Below are 26,050 nucleotides of genomic sequence, written 5' to 3' on the forward strand. Positions count from 1 at the left end.
AGGAGCGAGTGAAGTCGGCAGTCAGCCACGTGCGATATAGCCGTTGGAGAGGGGGGAACACTAGATACGAAGCTCATATCTGAAGTTGGGAAGCCTTCTTTTCACAGACGAGAGAGCCAAAACCCGAAGTTCCCCGAAGTTCATGCTTTTTTTCCGTATCTTTTATGTAGCTATCCTAACCAAATCAACCGTCCACAATTTTTTAAAGTATTTATAATGTAGCTAACCTAACCTAATTGACCATTAGTAGGTATCCTTTTATCAACACCGCCATATTTATTTACAATGAACAAAAAAAAAAACCTAAGATGCACGATCGGTCGTTTGGCTCGTCTGTGAAAAGAACGATTCCCTCTGAAGTTAGTTCCTGTACTAATACCAATCTTGAAATGATGCACCAACCCCGTATGACTTGAAGGCACGCTCGAGCAAATCCGACGATCCGAAAATTTTTCTTTTGTATCTTTAAACAGTTTAATGGCTGTAAAGCTATTTGATTTAAGTGTATCGAAATTATGACCTGGCATATATGAAATTATTCAAAATAGGCTAATGGCCACACTGTTACACGTTAATTTGTTTTTGTGGAATATGTTCATGCTCGTGCGCACGTGGTTTGTGTAAGTGCGACGCTCGCTGGTGCTTTTAGTGCGGCGTCGCCTCTAAGCGCAAGGCTCTGATCTAGCGCGCAGTCTTCTCGTCGTGCACGAGATAACTGTGAGATTTGAGTGGTAACCATAGCGTTATAAGGCGGAGAAATGAAGGTAAAGGTGTGATGGAAGACACGAGTCCTTTCAAGAATAGGTAAGTACCGGATGTGTTTTACCCTGAAAAAATATTCTGCAAACACGCGTTTTAGCAATCCCCACTCTCCTATGAATACCGTGTGAAAACGAAATACTAAAACCTTTGAATATATATACTGTATAGAAGTCGCCAGCCCAGGTTAAAATTTCTAATACGGTTTTGAGTTAGTTGGTTAATTCACCGCCGCAATCGCCACCATATCTAGGGCATCGACTTGTGGTGGTCCCTAGCGGACAAGTGTCGAACTCTTCAAACACCCCTTCCCCCTCCTGTTGAACGACGTTGAGCTGCAGTGAATGATGGATGAGGGGTGCGGGGAATGACAGCGGGTGACAGCGCTGCGCTCTAACGTGTAAATAACAACTAAGACGATACAGGGCGTTACGGCAGCGCACTGCAGCGGTGAAGTTCCCAAGCTGCTCATCATACGCTTCTGAAAGACGTAGAGTAAATCCTATCCACTCGCGACTTCTATACAGTATATATATTCAAAGCTAAAACGGAAATACTCACACCCCCTCAGCGAATTATTAAATGCTTTTCGTAAATACAATCCCCTGGGATAATATTATCTGTGAGCAATTTTTTAAATCACGTGTTCTGAAGATTTGCGCACCACATGTGTGCCCAGGTAGGCGGTGATACTTCCGAGTCGAGGAAGAATTGAATCGAATGTTTGGAATGTAATTAGTGAGTCGGAAATCGGAATCACGACACGAGGATCGATGCAGGGTTTGGCCGGCTCTAACGCGCAGTTGCCGGGGTCTCGGCGTACGGCGCCGCGGGGTCCAAGGTCGTCGCGTCAGGGCTGCTAGCGAGTCCGCGCGCGCCCGCAGTCTTCCTTCTGGAATATCAAAACTGAGAGCGTGCCCGGCGCGACGCCGCACAGGGTGCCCAGCAAGCGCGGCCCCAGAAGGGGGGTGGTGGCGGCGATAGCCCCTCCCGAGACCAATTTTATTGAAATGTATATTTATGTTTACTGAAATATTTAATTTCATATGTTAAAACTTTTATCTCATCAAAAGTTGCATGGAGCTACTAAGGTTCTGTATTTGAAACATGTAATTTGTAAATAATATTCCAAGGCCAATATCTGACCACTTTCATTTTTGTTTGCAATTACGGCCTTTCTTTGTGCGATAGCCCCTCCCGAAAAGTGATCCTGAAGCCGCCATTGGTGCCCAGCGACGTAGGGAATACTCGGAAAACTCGGGACACGTTTCCGACACGTCGCGACATTTCCATCAGGTTGGGCATTTACAAACTCCTCAAAAAACGCCACAGCACGAGGAAACAACACGCAAATAACCCAAGAAGACCACGGTCGTTTAGAAAACACAGACGTCGCCAACACTACAAACTGAAATTGCAAAACTATGAAGAAAAAAATTTTGTCCCATGAGCTTCTAATTCACGTTATCATAAAAATGTGTGTAACCATCTATAATTTTATTTTAAAGGGTTGTTTGCTTTCACGGTTCTAAAGTTTTAAAGTGAATAATGGAAAATAAATTCATAGCCTTCTGAATTATTAACGTTTGCATCTGTAAAAAGTTGTCGGAATATTTATTTTTAATCATGTAACGCGGGAACGCAAGCCGTAAAGCAAGAAATTGAGACTTTGGCAGTACTGCAATTGCGTTTTTAAGTCTTGAGTAATTTACAAACGGATAGTCTTTAAAACGTGTTGTTTAACCTTCTGCATCTTGAGTTTCTTACGCTTTTGCGTTTCTTGCGTAGTTCATCAATCCGGCCATAGTTGAGTAGACGATCAGTTTAGCACGCGGCCATCTCAAAAGCACCGATTAAAATAATTCCTTTCAGACTTAGCTATCGGCTCGTAACAACATAAAAACCACGGAACACGGGTTCGCGTTCTGAAGAACGGACGTTCAGATAGCGGTAAGGCCAACCTGATTTTAGCTTTTAATGATGTTCCCCTAATCGGTTTAGGGGGACATTTGTGGATAACAATTTTGAAAGACGGTAGTTTTAAAAAAAAAGTTCCCAAATGAATTTAATTTTTGGCCCTTAAAGCCGGGTTTTATCGTATGCATAAATGTAGTTACTGACAGGTGTTATCTGGAAGACAGGAGCAGTGCGTACTGGAGGGTGGTAATGATGCGGAGGTGGATGAGAGCACAGGCTGTGACACGACAGTATCGGCTGCACGGACGCAGATGTGTCGTCCCGCCCGGGGCAGGCAGACGCTCAAATATTTGCCCGCGGGAGGTCGGAGGGCGACCAACCCCGGGCCGCCTCGCCCCCTCCCCTCCTCCCTCCCCCCTCCCGGGCCCGGCGCGCCGGCAGGCGGCTCCAGTCGCCAGTCCGCGGGATGACCGTCGCGAGCCTGCTGGCCGCCCGCTCGCCCGCGAAAGCGATGCCCACGTACGCCGTCAGCGACGCCCCGGCGTCCTCCGACGAGGACGCCACCACCGCCCCCGGGTGCTGGGCGCTCGCTCGCCGCCGCCGCCGCCGGAGGCCGGCGTCCCCCGCCGTCCTGCGCTGGACGCCGTCGGAGTTCGACGTGTCTTCTTCGTCCGAGCCGCCTCGCGCGTCCACGCTCAGGCCCAGGAGGCCGCCCCGGCCCGCCCCCGCGCCCGCCGCCCCCGACAAGTTCGCGACCGTGGGGCACAGCCCCCGGCGGCGGAAGCTCTTCGTCGACTGGTTCAAGAAGTAAGGCGTGTTTTTTACTCCTAGGCGCCTTGCATCTGAAGATATGTAGCTTTCATTCACCTCCGTACTGTGGCCATCCTCCAGTAGAAGCCTTGGCAAAGGATCGAGTCAGCCGCAGTTTCGGTAATTCTGGAGAGTTGCGTCTTGTACATGAGAAAAAATAACAACATTACGAAAAAAGTGTTTGGGAGTATTGCGAAAGCTTATAATCTATGTTTTTTTTAATAGTTTGTAGGGCCGTATTCTACACGGTAATTAATGATTACGTGATTGTCATGACTGATGGGAACGTAAGATTTTTTTTTTTTTGGCATTTTTACAAACTGGTTAGAAATGATTAATCATGGTACCCTTGTAATTCAGAGCTTGTTAATCGATATTACGTGCATGCGCGATATTTCAGGTTTCAAACAAAAGTAAAGGTTTGGATAGGTTAGGTCATCGACATTTAAAATAGGCAAAGGCGTTGAAATGTTTCTAACTGGATTCTGGAAAATTTGGTTGTCGTGAAGGTCTATGGGTTCGAAGAAAATGGTGTTCGCCAAATTAAACACGGGGTAAGATTGCTAGCAAATAATTGAACTTGTCTAATATGAACCTTATTGTGATTTTAACAATTTTTAATTTTACTGTTTTCTGTTTTTAATGCGTTTTAATGTTTTTAACGCACCTTTGCAAGATAATCAAGCAACATTAGAAGTACTCAAAACTACTTTTTCGTAATTTTTTATTTTTACAGAATAGTAACGCTCGTAAAAAAAAAAATCTCGATCCCGAAGCAAATGGACGTAGGCTACGCATCCCTATAAACCCTGGTGAGTGGACGCACGTAGCGATGCATTAGCATCCTTCGTGATAATACTTGACCAATGTAAAGATGGCAATTTTTTTTCCTAACCTAACTAAAACTAAGTGTATTTGGCAATGCGAGAGAGGTAGCATGCATCGCGTGCTAGGAAGAGGATTGGCCAGCTATGGCAGCGATTGGCGCCATGACTAAACTCCCCTCACAGACTATTTTAGACTAAAAACTAGATAAGTTGGGCCCAGGTAAAACCTATCCCCTACGACGATTAGATAATGGTTAGAGTAGAATTTACACTAACAATTGGGCTTCCGCCCAGTGGCAAGGAGTCCTCCCCTACTCCACTCTCCGGTAGGCACTTGGTGGATCGCAGAGAGAAGTGGTCTTCCCCGCCGGCCCTCGAGTCTCAGGTACAAGCCGTCGCAGCAGGTGGCGTAGCACAGGGTCGTAGCACAGTGGCGTAGCTGAAAGCTGTTTGTGTAAGGGGAAAGGGACTGACAGAATAGCGATGCTGGAATCGCAGTAGCGCGACGCGAAAAGTAAAATGTCGCGTTATTGTGAACATGCAGCGTATATGAAATTTTTTTTTTTTACCATTACAAACAAGTTTTTAGTTAGGACATGATTGAAACAGTTGTTTTATTGAATACTGTAAAATTGTGTGAAGGCGTTTAGGTTAATTACAGTATTTAAAACACTGTAAAATTGTAATAAGCCCGTTCAGTGACTTGGTAACGGATCACGTAACAAGAGTTTTCTGCAATAGCACGTAGACGGATCCGTACGCTTTTAACGTCGCTCCGTGCGGCCAATAGAGGCCGAGTACTTGGCCGCGGTGGTAGCCCTGTTTTTTTATGTTCTAAATGAAGTAATTATGTCAAGTACAAGGGTATCTAGTTCCAGTTGTTATATTATTACTTTGTGGTCTATTTTTTTATTACATGTGTTAATTCCGCCCGTGCCATAACACGAAGTATAATATATATATTTTTAATTAATATTTTGTAACCATGTGATTCAATTTCATTATCTGCCAATTCTTATGTTTCCGCGCATTGTGTAAGCAGCAGAGACGCGACAGTGAAATGTTTCGTGAGATCCGTTTCCTTTTCCGTGTTACTGTAGAACGGAACGTAACTGTTGGTTTGGTCTAAAATAATAAAAGCCCTTTTGAGGGACAATGAACGAACATTAGCTCAAAAATGCAATTTTTACCAATAGTACAGTTCCCCCCCCCCCCTTCCCCCCCTTCCCCCCCCCCCCCCCCCCCCGGCGCTGTGCCGCTCTCACAACAAATTACCAGAAATTTTCGTTTAAATCCAACTGCACGTCTGAGTCTTGGTTGTTTCAGACAGTTTTACAGTTCGTTAATTCAAAAATCTTCCCGTGTGCACCACGCGACGGCCATGCACGTCTCTTTCGAGATCCAGAACACCTTCAGTTCATTAAACCAACTTCTCTGCTGCTTTGGTTACGAAGCATTGTTTGTGCATAATGCCTGGGCGGAAACATTCACCTGAAATTGTAATCATGAAACACTTCAGGTTCTGTGTTTATGGTAGAACGTCGTTCCTATATTGTACGTAACACCTTTTCCAATTGGCATCTTATTAAGCTCGTCAAATCGACAAACCACAGAATCTAGCTTTGGACACTAATTGTGGAGTCTGATCGGGTGTATGACGTCCCTCCCCCCACCCCCGGGCATGCTCTTGAGTAGTGGTAGAGGTGGGCTGTCAAATAGCAACCTGTTAAATATTAACAGGTAAGTAAAAGCAGTAGCAACTGGTGAAAAAATATTGGAAGTACCATATATATATATATATATATATATATATATATATATATATATATATATATATATATATATATATATAGCACGGTGTTGCGTTGCTGCTGTTAACCTGTTTTCTACATAACTGCTATCTAGATTTTGAAATGGAAAGTTCTGCGTATCTATCGTATTCGTGGTAGTCGCTTTTCAGACCCGTTCCACCACGGCACGGTAACTGAGACGTATCGCGTAAATGGAGATGGGTCTCCCGGAATATTTCACTATCGCGTATGCTGCTTCCACAATGCTCGGGAGCGTAACAATGGCAACCACTGAGATTGAATTTCAAGGTTACGAAATGTTAATTTTATTGTACTTGAAACAATTTTTAAAACATATGTAGAGCATAAGCAAACACGATGTGTGATCATACTAAAATTGTTGTGCTTGTTTACACCACTTATTATTCGTTATTTAATAACTAACGTTAAAAATGTTTTACATAACATTCGTGCATGTAAGTTATTTTTTTCTGCAAGTCATGATAATTTCAGCACTAACACTAAAATAATTTATTAATAATGTATTAATGATTAATTAAAGCTTTAGTTATGAACATATCTTCCTGATATGGTATTGAATGCAGTTCGGTAGTTTATATATATATATATATATTTCTAAATATCTAGCTTATATAAGCTACTGCCCCCACAGCTTCTATAAAAAGCAGCAACATGTGAAAATGAACAGGTATGTTTCACAGGTAGAGGTTGGTAGCTATGACATCACAGCTAGGTACATATCTAGTAGGGGAGGGGGCGGACAAGGAGATCGACGTGCTCTGGGTTTATTCCGAAGTGGAATGAATCGCCGATCAAACTATGCGCCATTACAGATTCAGAGTAAACATTATTAGCATAGCGTGATTATTAAGTTCACATGAAATAAATTGTTTTAGTTTTACTCCCGGTGGTTGCATAATTGCTTATTAAAAGATGATGATAAAGGCTTGGTAAATAATTATTTATGTCTGAATACATAAAGTAAAAAATAGGTCAAAAAATTATAAATTCAAGATGGCATGGTGTTATCTCTCCTGAGGCAAGTAGTTTCGTGTTATAACGCCTTTTCGCCTTGATTCCCACGGGGGTAAAACGTGGCGGACGTTTCCGTGATGTGCATGGGTTAGTCACCGCGCTGCCGAAGATACGCCGAAGGGCCCGCCCAGTCAGGGGTGTATCCAAGCTGGTGAGGTGGTTGGGTTTTTTATTCAACTTTTCCCCATGTTGTTCTGTATGTTTTATAGTGTATTTATATCATGTATATCATTTTATCCCTTTGTGTCTATTCGTAACCAATTTCGCAGGAAGAGACGTTTGTAATTGCGACTCTTGTGTAACCAGGTTTGTGTATTATTATGATCACCATTATTGTACATCATTGGCCTCGTTTCTTCTGTACTCACTTTACTCAATGAATAAACATAATTTTTTGAAAACTAAACCAAGCTGGTGAGGCAGGATTACAAGAGCGACGCTCGCTGGTGCTTCCGAGGGCAAGGTCGTGGACTGGCGCGCAGTCTTCTCGTCGAACACAAGCTCCTCGAGTGTTTTCAAGAGTCTCAAAAGACGTGTTTCAGCCATTTTGACTTCCCAACACTTCAGTTTGCAAACAAACCGCGGTAACAGAACTACCCATCCGCCATCAGTAGTTTTGGAGGCGGGGCCCTGAAGTGCTGACGACGCAATGAAGTGGGCGAGGGTATTTGATTGGAGGAGCAGCGATGCTGAGCGAGGGCTGGTGCGTGGTGGTTGCAGCACGCAGGCGGCGCGCGACCTCTGGTGGAGCAAGCTGACGGAGGTGGTGTCCGCAGAGCGCGACAAGGAGCCCCGCTCCACCAACATCCAGGTCGTGTTCTTCGACACCGCCACCAGCATCGAATACGTGAGTCTCTCTCTCTCCCTCTCTCCCTCTCCCTCTCTCTCTCCCTCTCCCTCTCCCTCTCCCCTTCCCCCTCCCCTTCCCCCTCCCCCTCCCCATCCCCCTCCCCCTCCCCCTCCCCCTCCCCCTCCCCTGCTGTCGCGTGGACAGTTGTTACCATCTGACAACCAGTGGGTGTCATCTTTTCTGTATCACGTATCCAGGGTCATCCCTTTATCCTGATGGCGTGATTCTGTATACATTGATCCCGGGCTACACGTCGAAGGTCTCTTTGACGTAACAAAAAGACATACATTTTTTTTCTTAATTTATTAGGCCTATCACATTTATATAACAGCAAGCATCATGTATCACAAGATCAGTACATACAGGATCATGGGCTAAACTTGGATACGCGATGGGAAACAATTATAAAAAAAAGGGTTTAGGCCTAATTTTAAATACCTACTTTTTTAAAAAAAATACCACTGTCGTATAGTTTCAACTTTCGTAATAACCGCTAAATGCTTCAAAAATAATAAATGAGGACATGGCCCGAATAAAAGCTTTTGTAATAACTTTCTCGCGTGCTAATGAAAGTACTCACTGGGTGTCTGTTGTCTTGTGATGCATGCGCTTAAAATAATTGCATGCACATCCTCGTGCACTGTATGCTAGGGTGTGAAGAATCTAATGTCAATATAGTTATCTGTAATGTATAATACGTTATTGCAATCGAATAGTGTTTGCTAAGCCTTGTCTGCAGCCATGGGTTGGAGTTAAATATTCTACAGACGAATAATAATCGGTGCAGGGATAGCGCTGACGCTACAGCACAGTGACGAGGTATGTTGCCCCGGACACTACTGCAGCAGTCAGGATGCACGTGTCACCAGGCCCTCGCCGCGACCAGAGGCAAGTCGAGATATCCCCCGCGGTCGACTCGCTCACATTCCAGGGGGTCTGGTTCCCTGTGGCGGGGTGTCGAGTTACTAGGACGATCAGCAAGTGGTCTCCATGAGCTCATGGTTCAGGGGAAATCTGCAAACTGGGAACTCAGGGAATCTAGTTATCTTTCAAAACCTGGAAAAACAAATTACAATTACTAATCGAACTTAGGTGGTAGGGAAAAAAAAAGACTGTGTACTAATTTTAAGCGGAATCAAATATCTAACTATGATCACAGTCTATTATCAACAAAGGAGTCATTTCAAAGTTTTAATGAATCTGATTTATTCATTATATTTTTGATACTAGTAGTGTTGAAGGAAATAACAGAGCAAACAAAATACTGTGCAAAAAAATTTATATCTATTTCTCACGTTATGTATGCGTGTCTTAGTGTTTTGATATTAATATGTATGGTAGGATATATGTTATTTTACCAGATAGACCGATAACGAAAGATATATTACATGGAACAGGAAAACTGTAGTGTAGTTTTCTAAACAAAAACATACCATAAACGAGCATGGTCACAGCATTGTATATTGTTTAGTTTATGTGAAATATTAGTTAAAGTTTCACCAGAGACCCGTCCGGCCGAGAAATTATCTCGAACGTTCGCTCTCAAGCCGTCTGTACTACATCGAACCCTGTCTAACCAACACCCACCCGTAGAGGCACCTGCCAGAGATCGGGCGCCAGGCCATGCCATAATATATAGGACGAGTGCCATGTCGTGTGTTCGTGGCTGGTGCGGTCACATCTCAACTTCGCTCCGGGTAGCACACAATTCCAGTCAACTGGGATTGCTTTTTTAGCGTTTGTCGTTGGACTCGTGTCCTTCGGGGCGTGTGAAATGACCGAATGTGAGAGTCATTCCAGTGTGCAGGCATTAGTACTCTTAGACTGTCGCCGAATAATAACTCATAAAAATAATTATGAGCAGGAGTGCAGCGTTCGAATGAGATCAAGAAATAGCAAGAATGAGATGGTATAGCCGAGTTCAGAGAATGGGAAATGGGAGGCTGCCCAGGAAAGTGACGCAGTTGAAGTACACGGGAAGATAAGACCAAGGAGTATTTGGGAAAAGCAAATAGTTGATGGAGTGCACGAGAGAGGAGAATAATAGAACAGTCGAGGGAAAGGAATGGTGGAGTGACAGAAGAAGATGGGATGTATTTTAACTTTTCTGACCTGTCGCAAGCCGGAAGCAGTTGATACTGATGTACACCATTGCTGTTTTACATGGGTTGTCATAGAAAACAGAAAAAAAGATGACAGCAAGTACAACGTGAGCCGACAACGAACGAGACATTTGCAACAATAACAGTAAATACAGAAGGAAAAAAAAAAACACTGTCAACACTTGACTTGATCTTCCCATTGTAAGAATCATTTATAGAATGTCTCTTACTAGAGTTTTTTTTTTTTTAAATATTTCCGGATTTTTACAGGAAAATTTACCAAAGATACTTAAATTTTATCAACGTTTTTATACAAACAAAACGAAATAAAGTATACCTACGTTTTTTCTGGACCACCTAATGGCTCACTTAATATTTAAGAGGTGGGTAGGACCCATGCTACGCTCTACAAACATTATGATCAAAAATTTGTTGTTTAAACAGAACCTGCCAGTCCGCAGAATATAAATAATAGTATAACGTAAATCGTGAGCCTAACTTAAGTTATGTAAATGAATGCTAGTAACGGAGTAAAAGGAAATTTTTTTCGGGGGGTTGGGCAAACGTGGTTGTATTATTCCAGAAAATGTTCCCGCTCGCGTCTCATGTCCGTGCTGACGGGGGAGGGGGGAATGAAATGTGTCGGCGCTGGGAGGGTTGTTGACCTGTCCCCAATGCGACCGACTCCTCGGCTATTTCCGTCCGTCCCGCTGTGGTCGGCGGCCGAGACGGTGTGGCCTCGGACCCCGCGCATGCGCGAGGCCACGTGTCCGGGAAGCCTAGCATGCACGTGCCATTCCCGATTACACCTTCGGGCAACCTCGGGTTTATTTATATATATATATATATATATATTTATATTTCTCTGTTTATTTTAATGTAGCTATCGTTATACGTAATCAGTAACTTTCAGTCAATCTCGAGAGGTTTGTGACACCTGAAGCACTGAGTGCCATCTGGCGACCCGTTCGACGTTGCAGAAAACATACATCTACCGTGGTGCGAATTACAATTAGGTAGGCGTCAGGAACAGTGGAAAATGATGCTTTTTTATAAAAATAAAATTTTAGTTCAGCCTTCTCGTCGGCACTAAGGCCATTGGCGGATAAGGGAGCAGAGACAAAATGCGCGATTGGGTTTTTTATTTTTTTTGGGGGGGGGGGGGGAGGAGTATCGCATGAAAATCCACCGGCAACGTTCGCCACGCGAGAACAACCCGGGAAGTAAACCCTCGAGCGTTTAACGCGTATTAGGCTGACTTGAGGGAAATGGAAGCTATACCCCCGTTTGATTTATATCTGCAGGCATTTGCTTGGATTTTCCACACTCCCCGTTTTGTCGAAGCCCATAACCATATCGAACACAGTGCTGTCGAGAGAATGGGGGGAGGGGGTTGAGTTTCGAGTCTTTCTATAACGCTTGGGTTTATCCTCATAGGTAGAAAATTAAAAGTATATTGTTAATATAATTCATAGGAAACCTTAAAAGTTAAACGATACGTAACGTTTCACGTTCACCGTTAAGGCCACGGCAATGTTTTAATTGTGGGGTTCGGAAAGTAGTACATAAAATACTGGTAAGGGGCCCCGGATAAATTCATGTGCCCCAGGATCCTTGGTTCCTCTCGTTGGCCCAGCGTCGACGGAAAACCCATCAAGACACAGTTCCTCGTTCGTCACGAACGCCTGCGCGAACAAACGTATGTAACCACGCGTGTTTTTGTTTTTCACGCCTGTGACGTTCGAAGAATCAAGGTTGTTGTCGAAAACATGCTTCGATGTTGTCGTTATGGCAGTTCCTAATACTTTTCTAGCTTTCCCGTGAATTATTATTTTTTAAATTGTATTTGTCCTTAACGGGAAGGTATGACGTATCGTCTGCGTAACTTGTTTCGCCAACGTACTGCGAAGTGATTGGAAAATTGACCAAAACAAAATTTGTGTGGTCTATACCTGTAGGCGGGGACGCACCACAACGCCGAAATGCCAAATTGACAACAACGCCGACAGCTAGAAAACTGCTGTGTACCACAACGCCGAAATACACTAACGCCGAAAAATGTCATTGCAGGACTGCCACAAAGGTTAGGTTAGGTTAGACTAGGTTAGGTTAGACTAGGTTAGGTTAGGATAGGCTAGGTTAGGTTAGGTTTGATTGTGGTATATCGGCGTTAAGGTACATTTAAGAAACACACACAAATTCATTCAGTTGTTATTTCGGCGTTGTGGTACCCAGCAGTTTTCTAGCTGTCGGCGTTGTGGTCAATTTTGACATTCGGCGTTAAGGTATTTCGGCGTTGGTAACGACCCCCTGTTGGCCTTTAGCAGGGGCGAAAATATTTAGGATTCCTGTGGGGAGGGGTGGAATTGCGTTTACAATTCCCATTCCACATTTACGAATTTGCAAGACCCCTCAGAGAGGTGCTATCTAATTCCAGGACCTACGCCCATGGCCTGTAGCATTTAAGTTTGATACTTTTTTGTAATGTGTCCGAAACAATCCAACGTTTCAAAAGCCAGCGCTATAAAGGATCAATTCTCCTAGAGTTAACCGCCACTCATAAGACGTACACCGTACATAATTTGCAACACGATGTGCAATATTTACAGAGCAATTCAACGAGTTGGGAATTCTTAAAGATGGACAGCTTATTGCATGTGAGGATTGACGGACATTGTTCAACAAAGACCCGCAAGTAGGTATGCCTCTACAGTAATAAAAGACAGCCGCCGTGTGCAGTCACGTAGAGCAATACGTGTGGACAGTAACATTTTTTGAACATAATTTGTAAGGTTCGATATTACATCATATTATCGTCAGAATGGGTTTATTATTGTATTCGACGTATTGTAAATGTTTTGAACTACTCAATCAGTTTTGGGAATAAGTCGTGTGTGTGAATGTGTGTGTGTGGGGGGGGGGGGGGGGGAGTTTGCAGGTGAGTGTAGGTGTCTCTCTCTCTCTCTCTCTCTCTCTTATCGTTTTTAACGGGTAATACCCAACAGTAACAAGCTGATGTATAACAAGGGGGGGGGGGGGGAAGGAAGGAAGGAAGAACATATTTACTGTTTAACTTGATATCACGTATCGCCCATGTTTCGGATCTCTTCTTCAAAGAATTGTCATTTATTACAAATTGAAAAGAATGCTGCAGTGGTAAACCTAAAAACGCGGTCAGCGCCCGAATCCACCTTAAAAAAAATAGAAGTTGTAAGGATGCCGGATTACAGAACGTGCTGGATGAAACAGCGCTCGCTGCATATCGGGCCGCGCCCCGCACCCTCCCCCTCCCCCCTGTTCCAGTTCGTTCCAGAGCCTTCGAACGACCGCAGACACTCGGTGCGTGTTGAGATCTGAAGAGCTGGAGTGGAAGTGACACGTGTTCGAATCCCATCGCGGCCATCCTCGTTAAATATGCAGGAGGGGTGGCATGCATGCATCATGTGTTAGGAGGGGGATCGGCCAGCCGTGGCAGCGATTGTTGTCATGAGTAATCAGGGTGGCTAGTAGCAGGGAAAACAGGGATAAGTCTGGGAATTCTTAAGTCAGGGAATATTTTAATCATGGGGTTACTGAAAGATTAAAGTTACAGTAGAGACATTTTTATGTGTACTAGTTCCATGTACACATTCTCTCTTCCTCTTTATTACGAACATCTCAATACTACAAAACATTTTTTTTTTCTCCCCCAATTCCTTTTTCTGGTATGTATATCAGCACTTAGACCATGTTCATTGACTTCAAGTGCTATCAAATATTGTAATAATCATGTGATTCATGCCTGTCACAATGTCAAATAAAAGTTTATTACAGCTATTGGCGACCAACTAAAATCATTGGTTAGGAAAACTTTTTCGAAGCCTGCTAGGTTTCCCTTACTAAACTTTAGACTATAACTAGTTATCTATAATTCGGCTGCATAGACACGGGAAAATCCCTGGGCACATAGGTACAGTATTTTGAATTACCCTGTATGCATATTGTCGGTTATCATAAGATTTTCGCTCGAAGGGAGCTTTGTGCGCGCGGAGGGCAACATTGGTGTACGATTTTCTGACATTAACATGCAAATTCACCGGATGTGATCGGGTACAACGTGCTTACATGTGGCACGCCAGTTCACCGACGTCTGTGTTTTAAGTATTAAAATACATGTTAGTGCGCTACACAAACACATTGTGAATTGTTCGTCCAGGTAGAAGAGTTAGTCTAGGCACAGTAAAAAGGGGGGGGGGGGGGGGCGGAGGTGACTTGAGTCGTTTCCCACCGGGCTGCCAGCGCAGCTGTTGCTGGCTGAGACACACCCACCCTCGCCCCTGTGTCCCCCCTCTGGTGACGTCACTCGACGAGCTCCGTCCAGCGGCGCGGTACAGAAACCCGGTTCGTAACTAAGCTACAAGACAGTAAGGAATAGTATCCTAAATTATTTTGCCTCCATATTTTCGGGCTTGGCTCATTATTTTAATTGTCTATAAAAATGTTTTAAAATTTGACATACGTATATTTAATAGTTTTTATAAAATTTAAAACCAATTTTGATGTCAACCCTAGCATGAAACTAAGAGCATTTCATCATGTCGTACTAGCGTTTTAAATCAGTCGTTTGTGTGTGGCCTTACTTTGACACATATTCCTTAATTTTTTTTGTATAACATAAATAAATCGACAGAAATGTGGATTTCCCACAAACCCTGGAAATACTCAGGTTGTGGGAAAACCACATTCAGTTCTATCCTCTCCCCTGCATCAGTCACAAATTTCAACAAGTTTGGAAATTTTACCCTTGTTTGGGTTTCCTATATATATATATATATATATATATATATATATATATATATATATATATATATATATATATATATATATATATATATATATATATATATATATAATTATTAAAATGTTGCTATGGTGGGGATATCTTGAGGAAAGTACGTGAGGTGTGTAATAAAGTGGGTGACTACGACGCCAAATTCCTGAACATTGGCATTAGACTGCCCAGTCGTGCGTCACGATGGTCTGACGGACAGACGGACAACTGGCTCGGCCCAGAGAGTGGGGCTGGCGCCGGGGCACATTCCACAGTCCGCGCGGCCGCAGGGCGTCTGGCGACCCCTAGATGGAGCGATACCGCAGCGCCTTCGCGCGTCTGGTCGCAGCTGTCCGGATGTAGTTGCATCAGGAGCTGTCTTAATGCGTTCCATTGTACGACCCAAGGGCGGGCTATCGTGCAGCCGCAAATAAGTCGGAGATCGGCCTTGGAGAATATTTACAAGTTCACGGTCTCAAAACACCAAACTTTAAATATACAAATATACACCCCAGACTAAAACGATATTTCGGGCTCTTGAGAAAAGGGGAAAATGGGAGGAGGACCCCGATCTGAGCTTGGTTCAGCCGCATTTTATAATGAGGTTTATCGGCTTGTAGGTTTTGGCCTCGTCAGAAGTGAAGAAGTCACCAGTGTTTCGGACGACATTGCAGTCGCCATCATCAGCATAACTGTTCGTTGCCGGAAGCAGCTACATGAGACTATCGAATCATTCGATTTGCACACCGACATTTTCAACGATGGAAGCGAAAAAAGACTTGAAATTAAAAAAAAAAACTTAACCCCGGGGTTTGGACCTGATTTTCGACGAGGAATTTTATTAAAATACTGCACACAGTGTTAAAATTCATCAAAACAGTTAATACTCTTATTAAAGTTTCCTTTTGGCCTTGTGTACTTTGGTTCGCGCCATTTTCGCCACAGATGGCAGCACAGTAGTCACGGAATGGTAGACCTAAGATGCACATAAAGTTCTGCCATTCCCGATTACACCCGAACAATATACCTTCGGCCAACTTCGGGTTTTGTTTTATTTTTGCGCAGGAAAAATGAATTCAAATATTAAAAGTGGTCGGTTAGGTTAGCCACATTAAAACACTTTAAAACACTATGGGCGGTTAGTTAGGTTAGTAGGCCTATAGATACATCAAAATAAACAGAGAAAAATAAATATATATAAATAAACCCGAGGTTGGCCGAAGGTGAATTGTTCGGGTGTAACCGGGAATGGCAGAACTTTACGTGCATGTTAGGCTTCCCTCACGGAATCAGTGCTGCCGAATGGCGAGGGCGAGGGGAGTGACGCGCGAGCGTGTTGTCGCAGTGCAAGACGTTCAGCGTGGGGCCGGAGGAGACGGCGCGCGCCTGCATCCGCCTGGCGCTGGAGCACCTGGAGATGCGCGGCCTGGACGCCGACGACTACCAGCTGTGGGCGGCGACGGGCCGCGACGAGGCGCCCTACCCGCTCATCGGCCACGAGCGGCCCTTCGCCATCAAGCTGAGCAGCCTGCGCGAGGGGCTGAGCACGGAGGAGGGCTTCGACCTGGACCACTGCAACAACGTGCACGGGCCGGGCCCGCTCGCCAAGTGCCAGTTCATCCTCAGGTACCTTGCTTCTTGCACTCGTTCTGCATCAAGCTCCGATCAGGGAAAATCAGTTTAAATACGTTACAAGTTTATATGTATTTACGAGAATTAAAGCAACAACCCAGGCCCGTAGCCAGGATTTCTTTACGGGGGGTGTTTACTTACACCCTGCCCCCGTACTAGGGAGGCCCGGGAAAATTTTGATTTTAATGTGCAAATCGGTACTATTTAAACACTTCCGTAGTTAAAATATTGGATTAAAATAACATTAATTTGTGTCCCGACTTTATGATATTTTTAACGAGACACTGTTGAAAACTCATTGCTGAATTTTAAGGGTTATCGGCTCAAGGGTTATTTCTTAGTTTCATCTAAGTGCATTTGCAACAGCTAGACAAGTGTACATTTTGTCATAAGTACATATATTTTTTTAAATATTTTGGGGGGGTCTTTGGACACCCAAAACACCCTCCCCCCTGGCTACGCCCCTGCAACAACCATAAACAACAGTCTTTAGCTAGTCGGTTACAAACATACTGATGAAAGCCTCTAACACAAAGCTGCAGTTCCGAAGTTTACCAAAGTAAAAGGTTATGTTAGGTCATTGTTACTAAAATAAAGGTTGTTTAGGTTAGTTTATTATTATTAAAAATACTCTTTTGTCAGTAAAATGTATCCCTGAATATGGTGTGTTTTCATAGAACTTAGGAGCTAGCTATTAGCGACAGTTTTGTGGCGTGGTGCCGCGTCTGATACTGTGTGCATTGCTTTTACAATATAAATGTATGGAAGTAAACTGCTGTCAGACAAAATGTGTTGTGTCGAGGCCTCAGGCAAAGTTTGTAAACCACACAAGGAACAGAATGTTGCAAAAATCCAGGTCATTTATGAAGCACGCACCAACCTTATATAACAAATTAGAAAATGAATTTCTTTCAACAGATACTTTTGTTAATTCATGTATATCATGGAAATATATGAAACTTGTAAATAATTTGATCTTAAAAGTGTTATTTTCTTTTACTGTGAGGTAGGTTAGCAAGTGAAAACGTCATGTATATAATAAAATCAACACAGTGTAACACACAAAAACGTTTTTGTATTTAAAGTTTTCGGAACACTCCACTTCAAAGACGAAATGCAAGGAGTTGAAAGTTGCTCTGTGTTTCGGTTGCAATTTTTCATTTTTCTTAGTTTATAAACAAATAATTACACTTATGCGTGTTGCATTTGTTGTGTAGTTTATAAATCCGGCCTAACGGTACGCCCCTTGGGGAGACGACCCCCATGAAACAAGGAGGCAGATGAGCTCACACTTGATCAACACCGACCCCGTGTATCTAACTTACCCTTGGTCACGCATGCATGTTGGTGATTTTATTTTCTTGTCATTACTATTAAGGAATTTTCTTGACAATATTATCTGATAGCCCTCTCGAATTTGTTTTTTTGTTGTTGAGCCACATATTTACTTAACATTTTCTTCCAAATGTGAAAAGTCACGCAAGAGATCAATATTATGAACAATTGCATAAATGTGTACCACTTTTAGGTAAACTTCAGTACATATTTCTAGAGAAAATTGGAGACAAGATCAAAAGTGCTATCAGAAGAAATTTACAGGAAAATCCCTCAAATAACAGTAATGACAAGAAAATAAAATGACCTACACGGCATGTGACCCCCAGCCTTAAATCCGTCTGATAAGCCGCCCTCCTGGAACGGTTTTATGTGCACCGGCTCTGTTGAGGATGATGCCATTTAAGTCCAGGGTAGGAAAAAAAAAATTAACGGATAAAAAGGTGCAACAAGCAATCAGAGCATTTTATAAAGGAAAAAGTAGTCGAACGGTGGTTAAGTCCAACTATCGTGATTGCTTTTCCCCAGTGTTTTTCGAAATCACTTGAGGCAATTACTGGGCTCCTTTTAGGCAGTGGCTCAGTTCCTTCCCCAGTATCACAATTCTGAGTTGTGTGTATCCTCCCTAAAGACCTTACTGTTGATATGAAAATATCATTCAGATATTTCATTTTGGTTTTTTTACCCACTTTACTAACCAACCTTGCTGGTGAGAAGGTCCATGGAGAGAAACCGAGGGCTCAAGGGGACAATAATTTAACCGGACCCCCTCCATATTATTTAGTGCACAACTTTAAAAAAAAAAATCCTAAGACTAAATGTTACTGTGACCATAACTCAATACATGAGTTGGGCATAACGCATTACTTGTAAGATTTCTATAAATTTTATTAGTAATAGACTTGTAATTTTCAACTTAACAGGATAAACCCAAGCATTAAAAATAATATCGGAACTCAATCCCAATCCCACCTGGTGGCTGGGCCCCGGAGATCCCCTCCCTCTACATGACTCTGCTGTCGAGCCACGGTCCTTAGTTCGATCCCCGGTCGAGTTTGGGATCTTTTCACTCGTGGTTGTCTCATCCGTTCACCTCTATGTTGTGAAGGGCAATGGTGAACCATCACTGTATCTTCTCGCCTAGTCAATCCTCGAGTCACATCTTCCCCTTGCAGTGTCTTGGGATTCGAAACAGCCTCAGGCTTGATTCAATCCAGGACAGCCACATTGGTGAAATACTAGCATCATCATACATTATAAACTGGCTTAATATATTTTTCTTTCCAAAGCAACAGGGAGATAATTATTTTTGGGTAGTCCTGTCAATCGTTGCATCTTGAGAATAGCCAAGTCAGCATAAACATTGAATTGGCCTCGCAAGTTAATAGCCACAATGCAGCAGGAAAAACTGTGCTCTTAATTTTAAAACTAGTATTAATATGTAATCTTAACAATAATTTGAGTTTGTATTTGGATATGTATGGCATGTTAGATGAAATAAGTCTTGTCAAAGTCTGCAATATGAGAGAATAACTTAATGCAAAATTTTCCCATAATCAACGAATCGAGTGAATAAAATTTTTTTCTATGTACATAATCCTTTAATTATAAATTATTTTTATAAATGTATTTTAATGTATTATCATATACATCTAATTAATTATTTATGCGTAAAGTAGGCTAACATATTGCCTAAATCATGAAAAATTTGTGGCCTTATTTATAATTTTATTAAAATGGTTAATTTAACAGATTCTTTTGTGAACAAGGTAAGGTACGTACAGTGTTCACTTTATAGAAAGATGATCCACCCCATTAGAACTGGGACGTATTTTTGTAGTCGAAAGATGCTGATATTCCACAATACCTAATTGCATGACATTGACATGTTTTGAAAACCACGTAGGTGTGGATTTTGTAATGACAATCATTCCTCACCCAAACTGTAGGAGCAAGCGGAAAACGAGCGAGTGCACCGTCAACATGGAGACGAAGAAAGCGAGCAAGAAGAGCCGCAAGTCCCCCATGAGGATCCGGCAAGTGTTCCGCCGCAGCCTGAGCAAAGGAGAAGACTGCGTCGACTGCTCGGCCGGACTGCTGTTCGGCATTCCGCTTGCGAAACTCTGCGACGGCGACAACTTACCCAGGCCGGTGATGGTGAGTGTTGTACTTATTTTGTACCTATGCTGGATTTTAACATTAAGGCAGAAATAACGAAGCATTAAAAACATTCACAGTGAAAATTGGTTTTAAAAATATTGCTACTGAGGGTGTGAAATTGCCTACTTAATTCATTGGGAGGTGGTGAAATTAACTCTGCCAAGGTTTATCTTTCAACCCTAGCATTTGAGAGTTCTATAAATGAAAATGTTGTGGAGCAGTAGGTCTCAACCTAATGGAACTGCCCTCTTGTACCGACTGATCGAGGGTACAGCAGCTCGTGCTCTCTGTCTCGCAGGCGATGCTGCGCGAGGTGTTCGCCAAGGGCCCCTTCACGCAGGGCATCTTCCGCAAGTCGGCCAACGCACGGCTGGTGCGCGAGCTGCGCGACAAGCTGGACTCGGGCGAGGAGGTGGCCTTGGAGCACGTGCCCGTGCTGGCCACGGCCGCGCTCCTCAAGGAGTTCCTGCGCTCGCTGCCCGACCCGCTGCTGGGCGGGGCGCTCTACCCGGCCTGGATGGAGGCGCTCGAGTGCCCCGACGAGCAGGAGCGGCTGCTGCGCGTCAGGAGGTCCGAGTTGTTCTGTCTTCTCAAATAGTGTAGTATAGTGGGTCTGAAATACCACGCAAGTCGCACAACCTTTTACACCCATTACGTTCCACCAAGTGAACATACGTTGAAAGTATTTGTGACGGAACAAATGCTAGGGAGGTATCGTGCTAAAATTTTAGAAACTGCCATTACAAGAGCTTAGGCTTTGCCATCTTGCCATTTCGAATATTTCGACACCACTTTCAGTAAAGCTCCCGAGCTGAATTTTTTTGGTCAACGTGGAATAGGGTACAGTAACCCTGTTATAACATTCTCCAAGGGACCAACATAAAAAAATGTTATAAGCAGGAAAATGTTATAAGCAGGAAATCATCTTCACTTTGTAAAAATTACGCGTGGATTGATTAAATTAAAAAGTATAGGTAAAACAACACAAAATACAGGAGTATTACACTAAGTACAGCAATAGAGTGGAAAATTGGTTAATTTTATTTATAGATAATACCTAATAATATGCTAAAGAAAAAAAAAATGTTTTGTACGATACAGTTCAGAGTCGAAACAGAAATATTCAACTCTTTTGCAATCACAACACGCGTTTTGTTGGGGTTCCTGTCCACTTGGTTAATAAACTGAATTTTTTCAGCTACAGAATATATTTTCGCTTATATTTTTCGGCCATCATAACCGTACAAAAACCTGAATAAAATTTCAATACGGCGTATTTTAATTAAATACGACCGTCACTACAATAAGTAAAAAAAAAATAATTACGGTAAAGGTTACCACAAACAAAAGACGTGAATATATCCATAGAACAGTTAACCATCTCAAGATGTTAAACCTTTGAAACAAAAACCAGCACCATAGACTACAGTAGCACTGTTTCCGACCATGTATCAGTGCACAAAATGCGCATCATAAGTATAAAGGAACAATTCATGGGCTAAAAAGCGCGAACAGGACGCCATATTGATAGTCGATCCGGTGCAAGTTGTGGAGTGCGTGTGTACCACGTCTATGGTGAACTACTCAAATGTAAACATCTGATGTTTGTATATGCGTGCTGTATTTTCTAGCTATGGTTTCGCTCTAAATTATGACTTTGAAGGAAGGGATACTGCAAATTGTGGCAGTTATCAAAGCAAATTTGAACGTTAAAGGTGGGAATGTAGAAATTTTAATATTGTTACAGGCGGGAAATTAAAGCATTGTGATAAATGGAGAAATGACGGGACCATGAAATTATGGTGTTATAGGCGGGAAAATGTTAAAAACGGGAATGTTATAACCGGGTTGTACTGTATTTGATTATAGTTAAAATATTGATTTAAATGTTGTTAGCTTTACAGTAAACATTTTTCAAAACCAATTTAGCCAACGCATTATTCAGAAATTTTTATGATTATTATAAGAAATCATTAATAAAATAATTAAATTCTCATGTTTGACCACGTGATTGAAAACGCACGGGATTGGCTGAATCTGGCGTGACGTTACCTGCTTGTAAACAGTAAATGCCAGTCAAAGTTTTGTACAGTGCATCTGTGTTTTCTTCAAGGTTTTTTTTATCATATTTTATTAACTAGTATTCTTATCTAATGCTGACTAAAAGTAAGAAATTATTGTAATTATTAGAAAAAATATTATGGAGACCAACTTCATTAAAGCTGACAGTGAAAACCTCCCGAGAATAGACGCAATAATGGTCGGACTATTTTTTAAAACCAATCCCGATTTTTATGCTGCAGAATTAAAGAACGTGAAAGTAGCGTTGTGTTATTATAAATGATTAAAATATACTTTTAAATAATTAAGTAAATTAAAAAAGCCTAAAAACATTTTATTATTTTAACATTTTATATAATGTTGACAAATTGATTGGTTTGACCATTCAATAACAAAAGTAGGTCTCCCGTTATAACTAATTTAAAGCGAATAAAAATGAAATGAAGTATGTATTTCAATGTATATAGATATAAAATTATTCATCAAATTATCGTTTTGTGAACCACAGTTATGTCAACATTACTTTAATAGGTAAGAGTTCCGTATCGCGTATCCAAATTGGTCTCTTGCTATGGATGGCTTGACCCTGTACATTTTTGTTTCTGTGGTACATAGTTTTTCTGTTTTAGTTTGTCGAAAGATCCTGGATATAATCAAAATTTGTGGTAAAATAATTACTAATGGTCGTAAGTTGAATGCACGATATATTTCACTTTTTATTCAAATCAAGATCATAATTCATTGGTAGATCACAAGTTTTTGTTTTATGCAGTATATTTCCACGTACTAAATTTAAACAGCAAGCATCATTTACCACAGGATCAATAATTATAGATACGTGATACGGAACACATGAAAGCATTAGTACTTGCTGCTATATCTTTCGGGTCTCTGTGAGCGAGCATTAACCACTTTTGTACGATCTTACAGTTCTTCGGAATGCTCACAAATATTTTCTCCAGTGTTTTTTAACGGACGTGTTAGTGCATTGTGGCAGTACGCACCATTTGTAAGCCATTTCACATAACAGTAAGAATATCAAAGTTCTCACTAGCCGCATTGTTACGTGAAAGCTGACAGTTTGTTTACAAGCATGTGACGTCATGACATCAGGTGACCTGCAAACATGGCGTCTCACCGTTTTGGCGGCTTTTTTATTCATTTAAACTTTGATGGTGATTTTCATAGAAAATAGATAACTTCACAAAGAATTAATAAAATTGCTTAGGTATTAGACATTTACCTAAAACCTGTCAAATACCCTATTAGACCAAGATTTAGGCATGTGTTGGAAGTCAAAACTTGTGAACTGGTGTGATTATCATAATACAACATTTAGTGATGGGTCGAGACTCGAAAAATCGAGCAAGTTGAGTCGAGCCGGCGAAACTAAACTTGATTCGAAAACTGAGTTGATTAAGATTGTGTCCTCGAGTCTCGTCAAAGTTTAGTTTTTGGCTGGACCATAATGTTGCACAATTTCCAATCATGAAGGTACTTATCCGAAACCATGCACTTTAAAATAAAATAAAATAAAACATTATTTAGGCCTGCTAGTGGAAAACCTCTGATCCAACACTGAAAACCTTGAAAACGAAGTCGGAAGGTTATTTATTTTCGATCGTGTATAACCTAAAACAGTGCATCCCATCCTTCAATATGCACTTAATATTTCTAATTGCAACAAAATACCTTTATTTAACTATAACGGAATTAAAAAATGTTCTCTAGATTCAGTCATGAACAAGACCACGAACATCGTCAATATTTGGGCAGCTTTGGAAGTAAATAATATTTTTACTACTAAACACTAGATAGCCGCCATTTTAACTCCGGACCAATGACCTACGTAAGTCGTCATCGACCAATGGCCTACGTAAGTCGTCATACAGCCAGGGAATGTTGCCACTTTGACAAATCGATATCAACAATAATTGAAATCTCCAACCAATTTTCCATGGCCGAACGGAAAATTGAGGCTGTTGAAGTTTATGTTTACACTTGAAGGTAATGTTTGCGTCGCCGGCGTCGTATTAATCATAAACGGTTTAGTACATATTAGTGGAATGAATATGTTTGTACGGCCTGGGACGTCACAAAGTGACAAACAGAAATCAAGAGCAGAGATTTGGGCATTTTTTGAAAAAATTGATCATCAGACAGCTAGATGCAAGTGCTGCAAAAAGTTTGACTCATCTTGATAAATTTCCATGAGTTAGGCTCGAGTTGGACTCGAAGACAAATTTCTATGAGTTCGACTCAAGCTCGACTCGAAGATAAATTTCTTTGTTTAACTCGAACTTGACTCGATGCTGAAATAGGGTGACTGGACCCATCACTAACAACATTATTTAAGTTCTGTTTTTTTTTATAATAAACAAAGTATTTACTATGAATATATTTTAAAAGTTTAATTCAGATTTTAATTTATTTAATTTACTAAAATATCAAACAGCTCAGATCTTGTGGGTTGGTGTTTGTGGGGAAAGAGAGACAGAGTCACGTATAATTAAAGCCATGCAGAAACACTTAAATTTACGGGAACTGATTTTTTTTTTCAGTGGTTGAATGGTTTCAAAATTGTTTTGATAGTCTGAATGGACTGTATACATCTATACTAATATAATAAAGCTGAAGAGATTTTTTTTTGTTGCTGACTGCGTGCGTGTGCGTGGTGGCAGCGTACTGGACCAGCTGCCGCGCCCCAACCAGCTGCTGCTGCAGCACTTCCTGTGCGTGCTGCACCACGTGGCGCGCGGCGCCGCCCACACGCTCATGCCGGCCGGCAACCTGGGCGTGTGCGTGGGCCCCAGCCTGCTGTGGGGCGGGCCCGCGCCGCTGGGCTCGCGCGCCGTGCCGGCCCTGGTGGAGCTGCTGGTGGCGCGCTGCGAGCTGCTGTGCGGGCCGCACGTCCCGTGCCTGCTGGGCGCGGCCCCCGAGCGGGACCCCGCGCGCCGGGACAGCGGCGCCGAGGAGTCGGACAGCCTGCACTGTGAGCCCGGCCCTCGAGCCGCTTTCACTCGTGAATATTTTATACTCATTAGTGTAGATAACTCCAGAATACTTAAAGTGCAAATTTAAAGAATAAAATACAGGTACACAAGCACTCACAGTCTGGTACTTGTGAACAGACCTAAATGTAAAAAAAATAGAGTACTAGTGTACCTATTCATTTCTCTCTTTAAATTACTAGCATAGTATATTATCCGTTTATTATCACACTACAGTAGACAGGGTGGCCACTCACCGGGAAAACCGGGAAAACCGGGATTTATCAGGGAAATCACTTTGATCGGGAATTATCAGGGAAATGTCAGGGAATTTTTTTAATAACCGGGAATTTTTTGTGTCATGTATATTTCCGAAGAGCTGCCAACCATTACGGATTTTCCGTAATTATTACGGATTTAACACAATATTACGGAATTACGGAACATCGCTGGTTTATTACGGAAACGAGGCTTTGTGCTGCTGGGTAACGGAAAAAAATTCCGTTTCTGGTGTGCGTGTTTCGTGAACGCAGTTCGAATACATCACGTGGTTGCGCAGATAACGGAACTGATAAATGTGCGAATGTACTGTCGAAATAAGTAGATTAATTGTTGTGTTTTGTAATAGAAATGGTACGGTATTACGTCCGTTGTACGATACAACTAGTACATATTCTCGGTCTTTTCGTTTGTTAGCTACTTAGGCCTACATCACGATAATTTTTGTACGGTACTTTGGCTAACCTGTCTTGTGTTATTTACTTTCTTGAAAGCCATTTTTTTTCATCAAAGTGTTTTTGTCGTGTGTACAGACGTGAAACCTGTTTATGTTGTTCGATAGTGTTATGTTCTTCAGTGCCGGTTGTAGAAATGAAGCGTGTGACAACAATGTGTATCTGGGGCAAAAAAAAAAGAACGTTATTCTTCAGAACTTTCGACCAAACTATATAA

At 42.2% G+C, this 26,050-nt stretch overlaps 1 protein-coding gene across 6 annotated transcripts in view; it reads left to right on the top strand.

Annotated features, from left to right (window-relative positions):
• Window positions 1-26,050, top strand: part of LOC134542613 (rho GTPase-activating protein 20-like) — a 927,095-nt gene that overhangs the window by 890,570 nt on the left and 10,475 nt on the right. For all 6 annotated transcript variants that reach the window (XM_063386995.1, XM_063387000.1, XM_063386996.1 and 3 more), the window contains 5 exons: window positions 7,880-8,006; window positions 16,267-16,547; window positions 19,838-20,045; window positions 20,347-20,618; window positions 24,791-25,101. In XM_063386995.1, coding sequence (XP_063243065.1) covers window positions 7,880-8,006; window positions 16,267-16,547; window positions 19,838-20,045; window positions 20,347-20,618; window positions 24,791-25,101 — 1,199 coding nt within the window. The remainder of the gene's footprint in view (window positions 1-7,879; window positions 8,007-16,266; window positions 16,548-19,837; window positions 20,046-20,346; window positions 20,619-24,790; window positions 25,102-26,050) is intronic.

Source organism: Bacillus rossius, assembly GCF_032445375.1.
Source record: "Bacillus rossius redtenbacheri isolate Brsri chromosome 9 unlocalized genomic scaffold, Brsri_v3 Brsri_v3_scf9_1, whole genome shotgun sequence".
NCBI lineage: Eukaryota > Metazoa > Arthropoda > Insecta > Phasmatodea > Bacillidae > Bacillus > Bacillus rossius.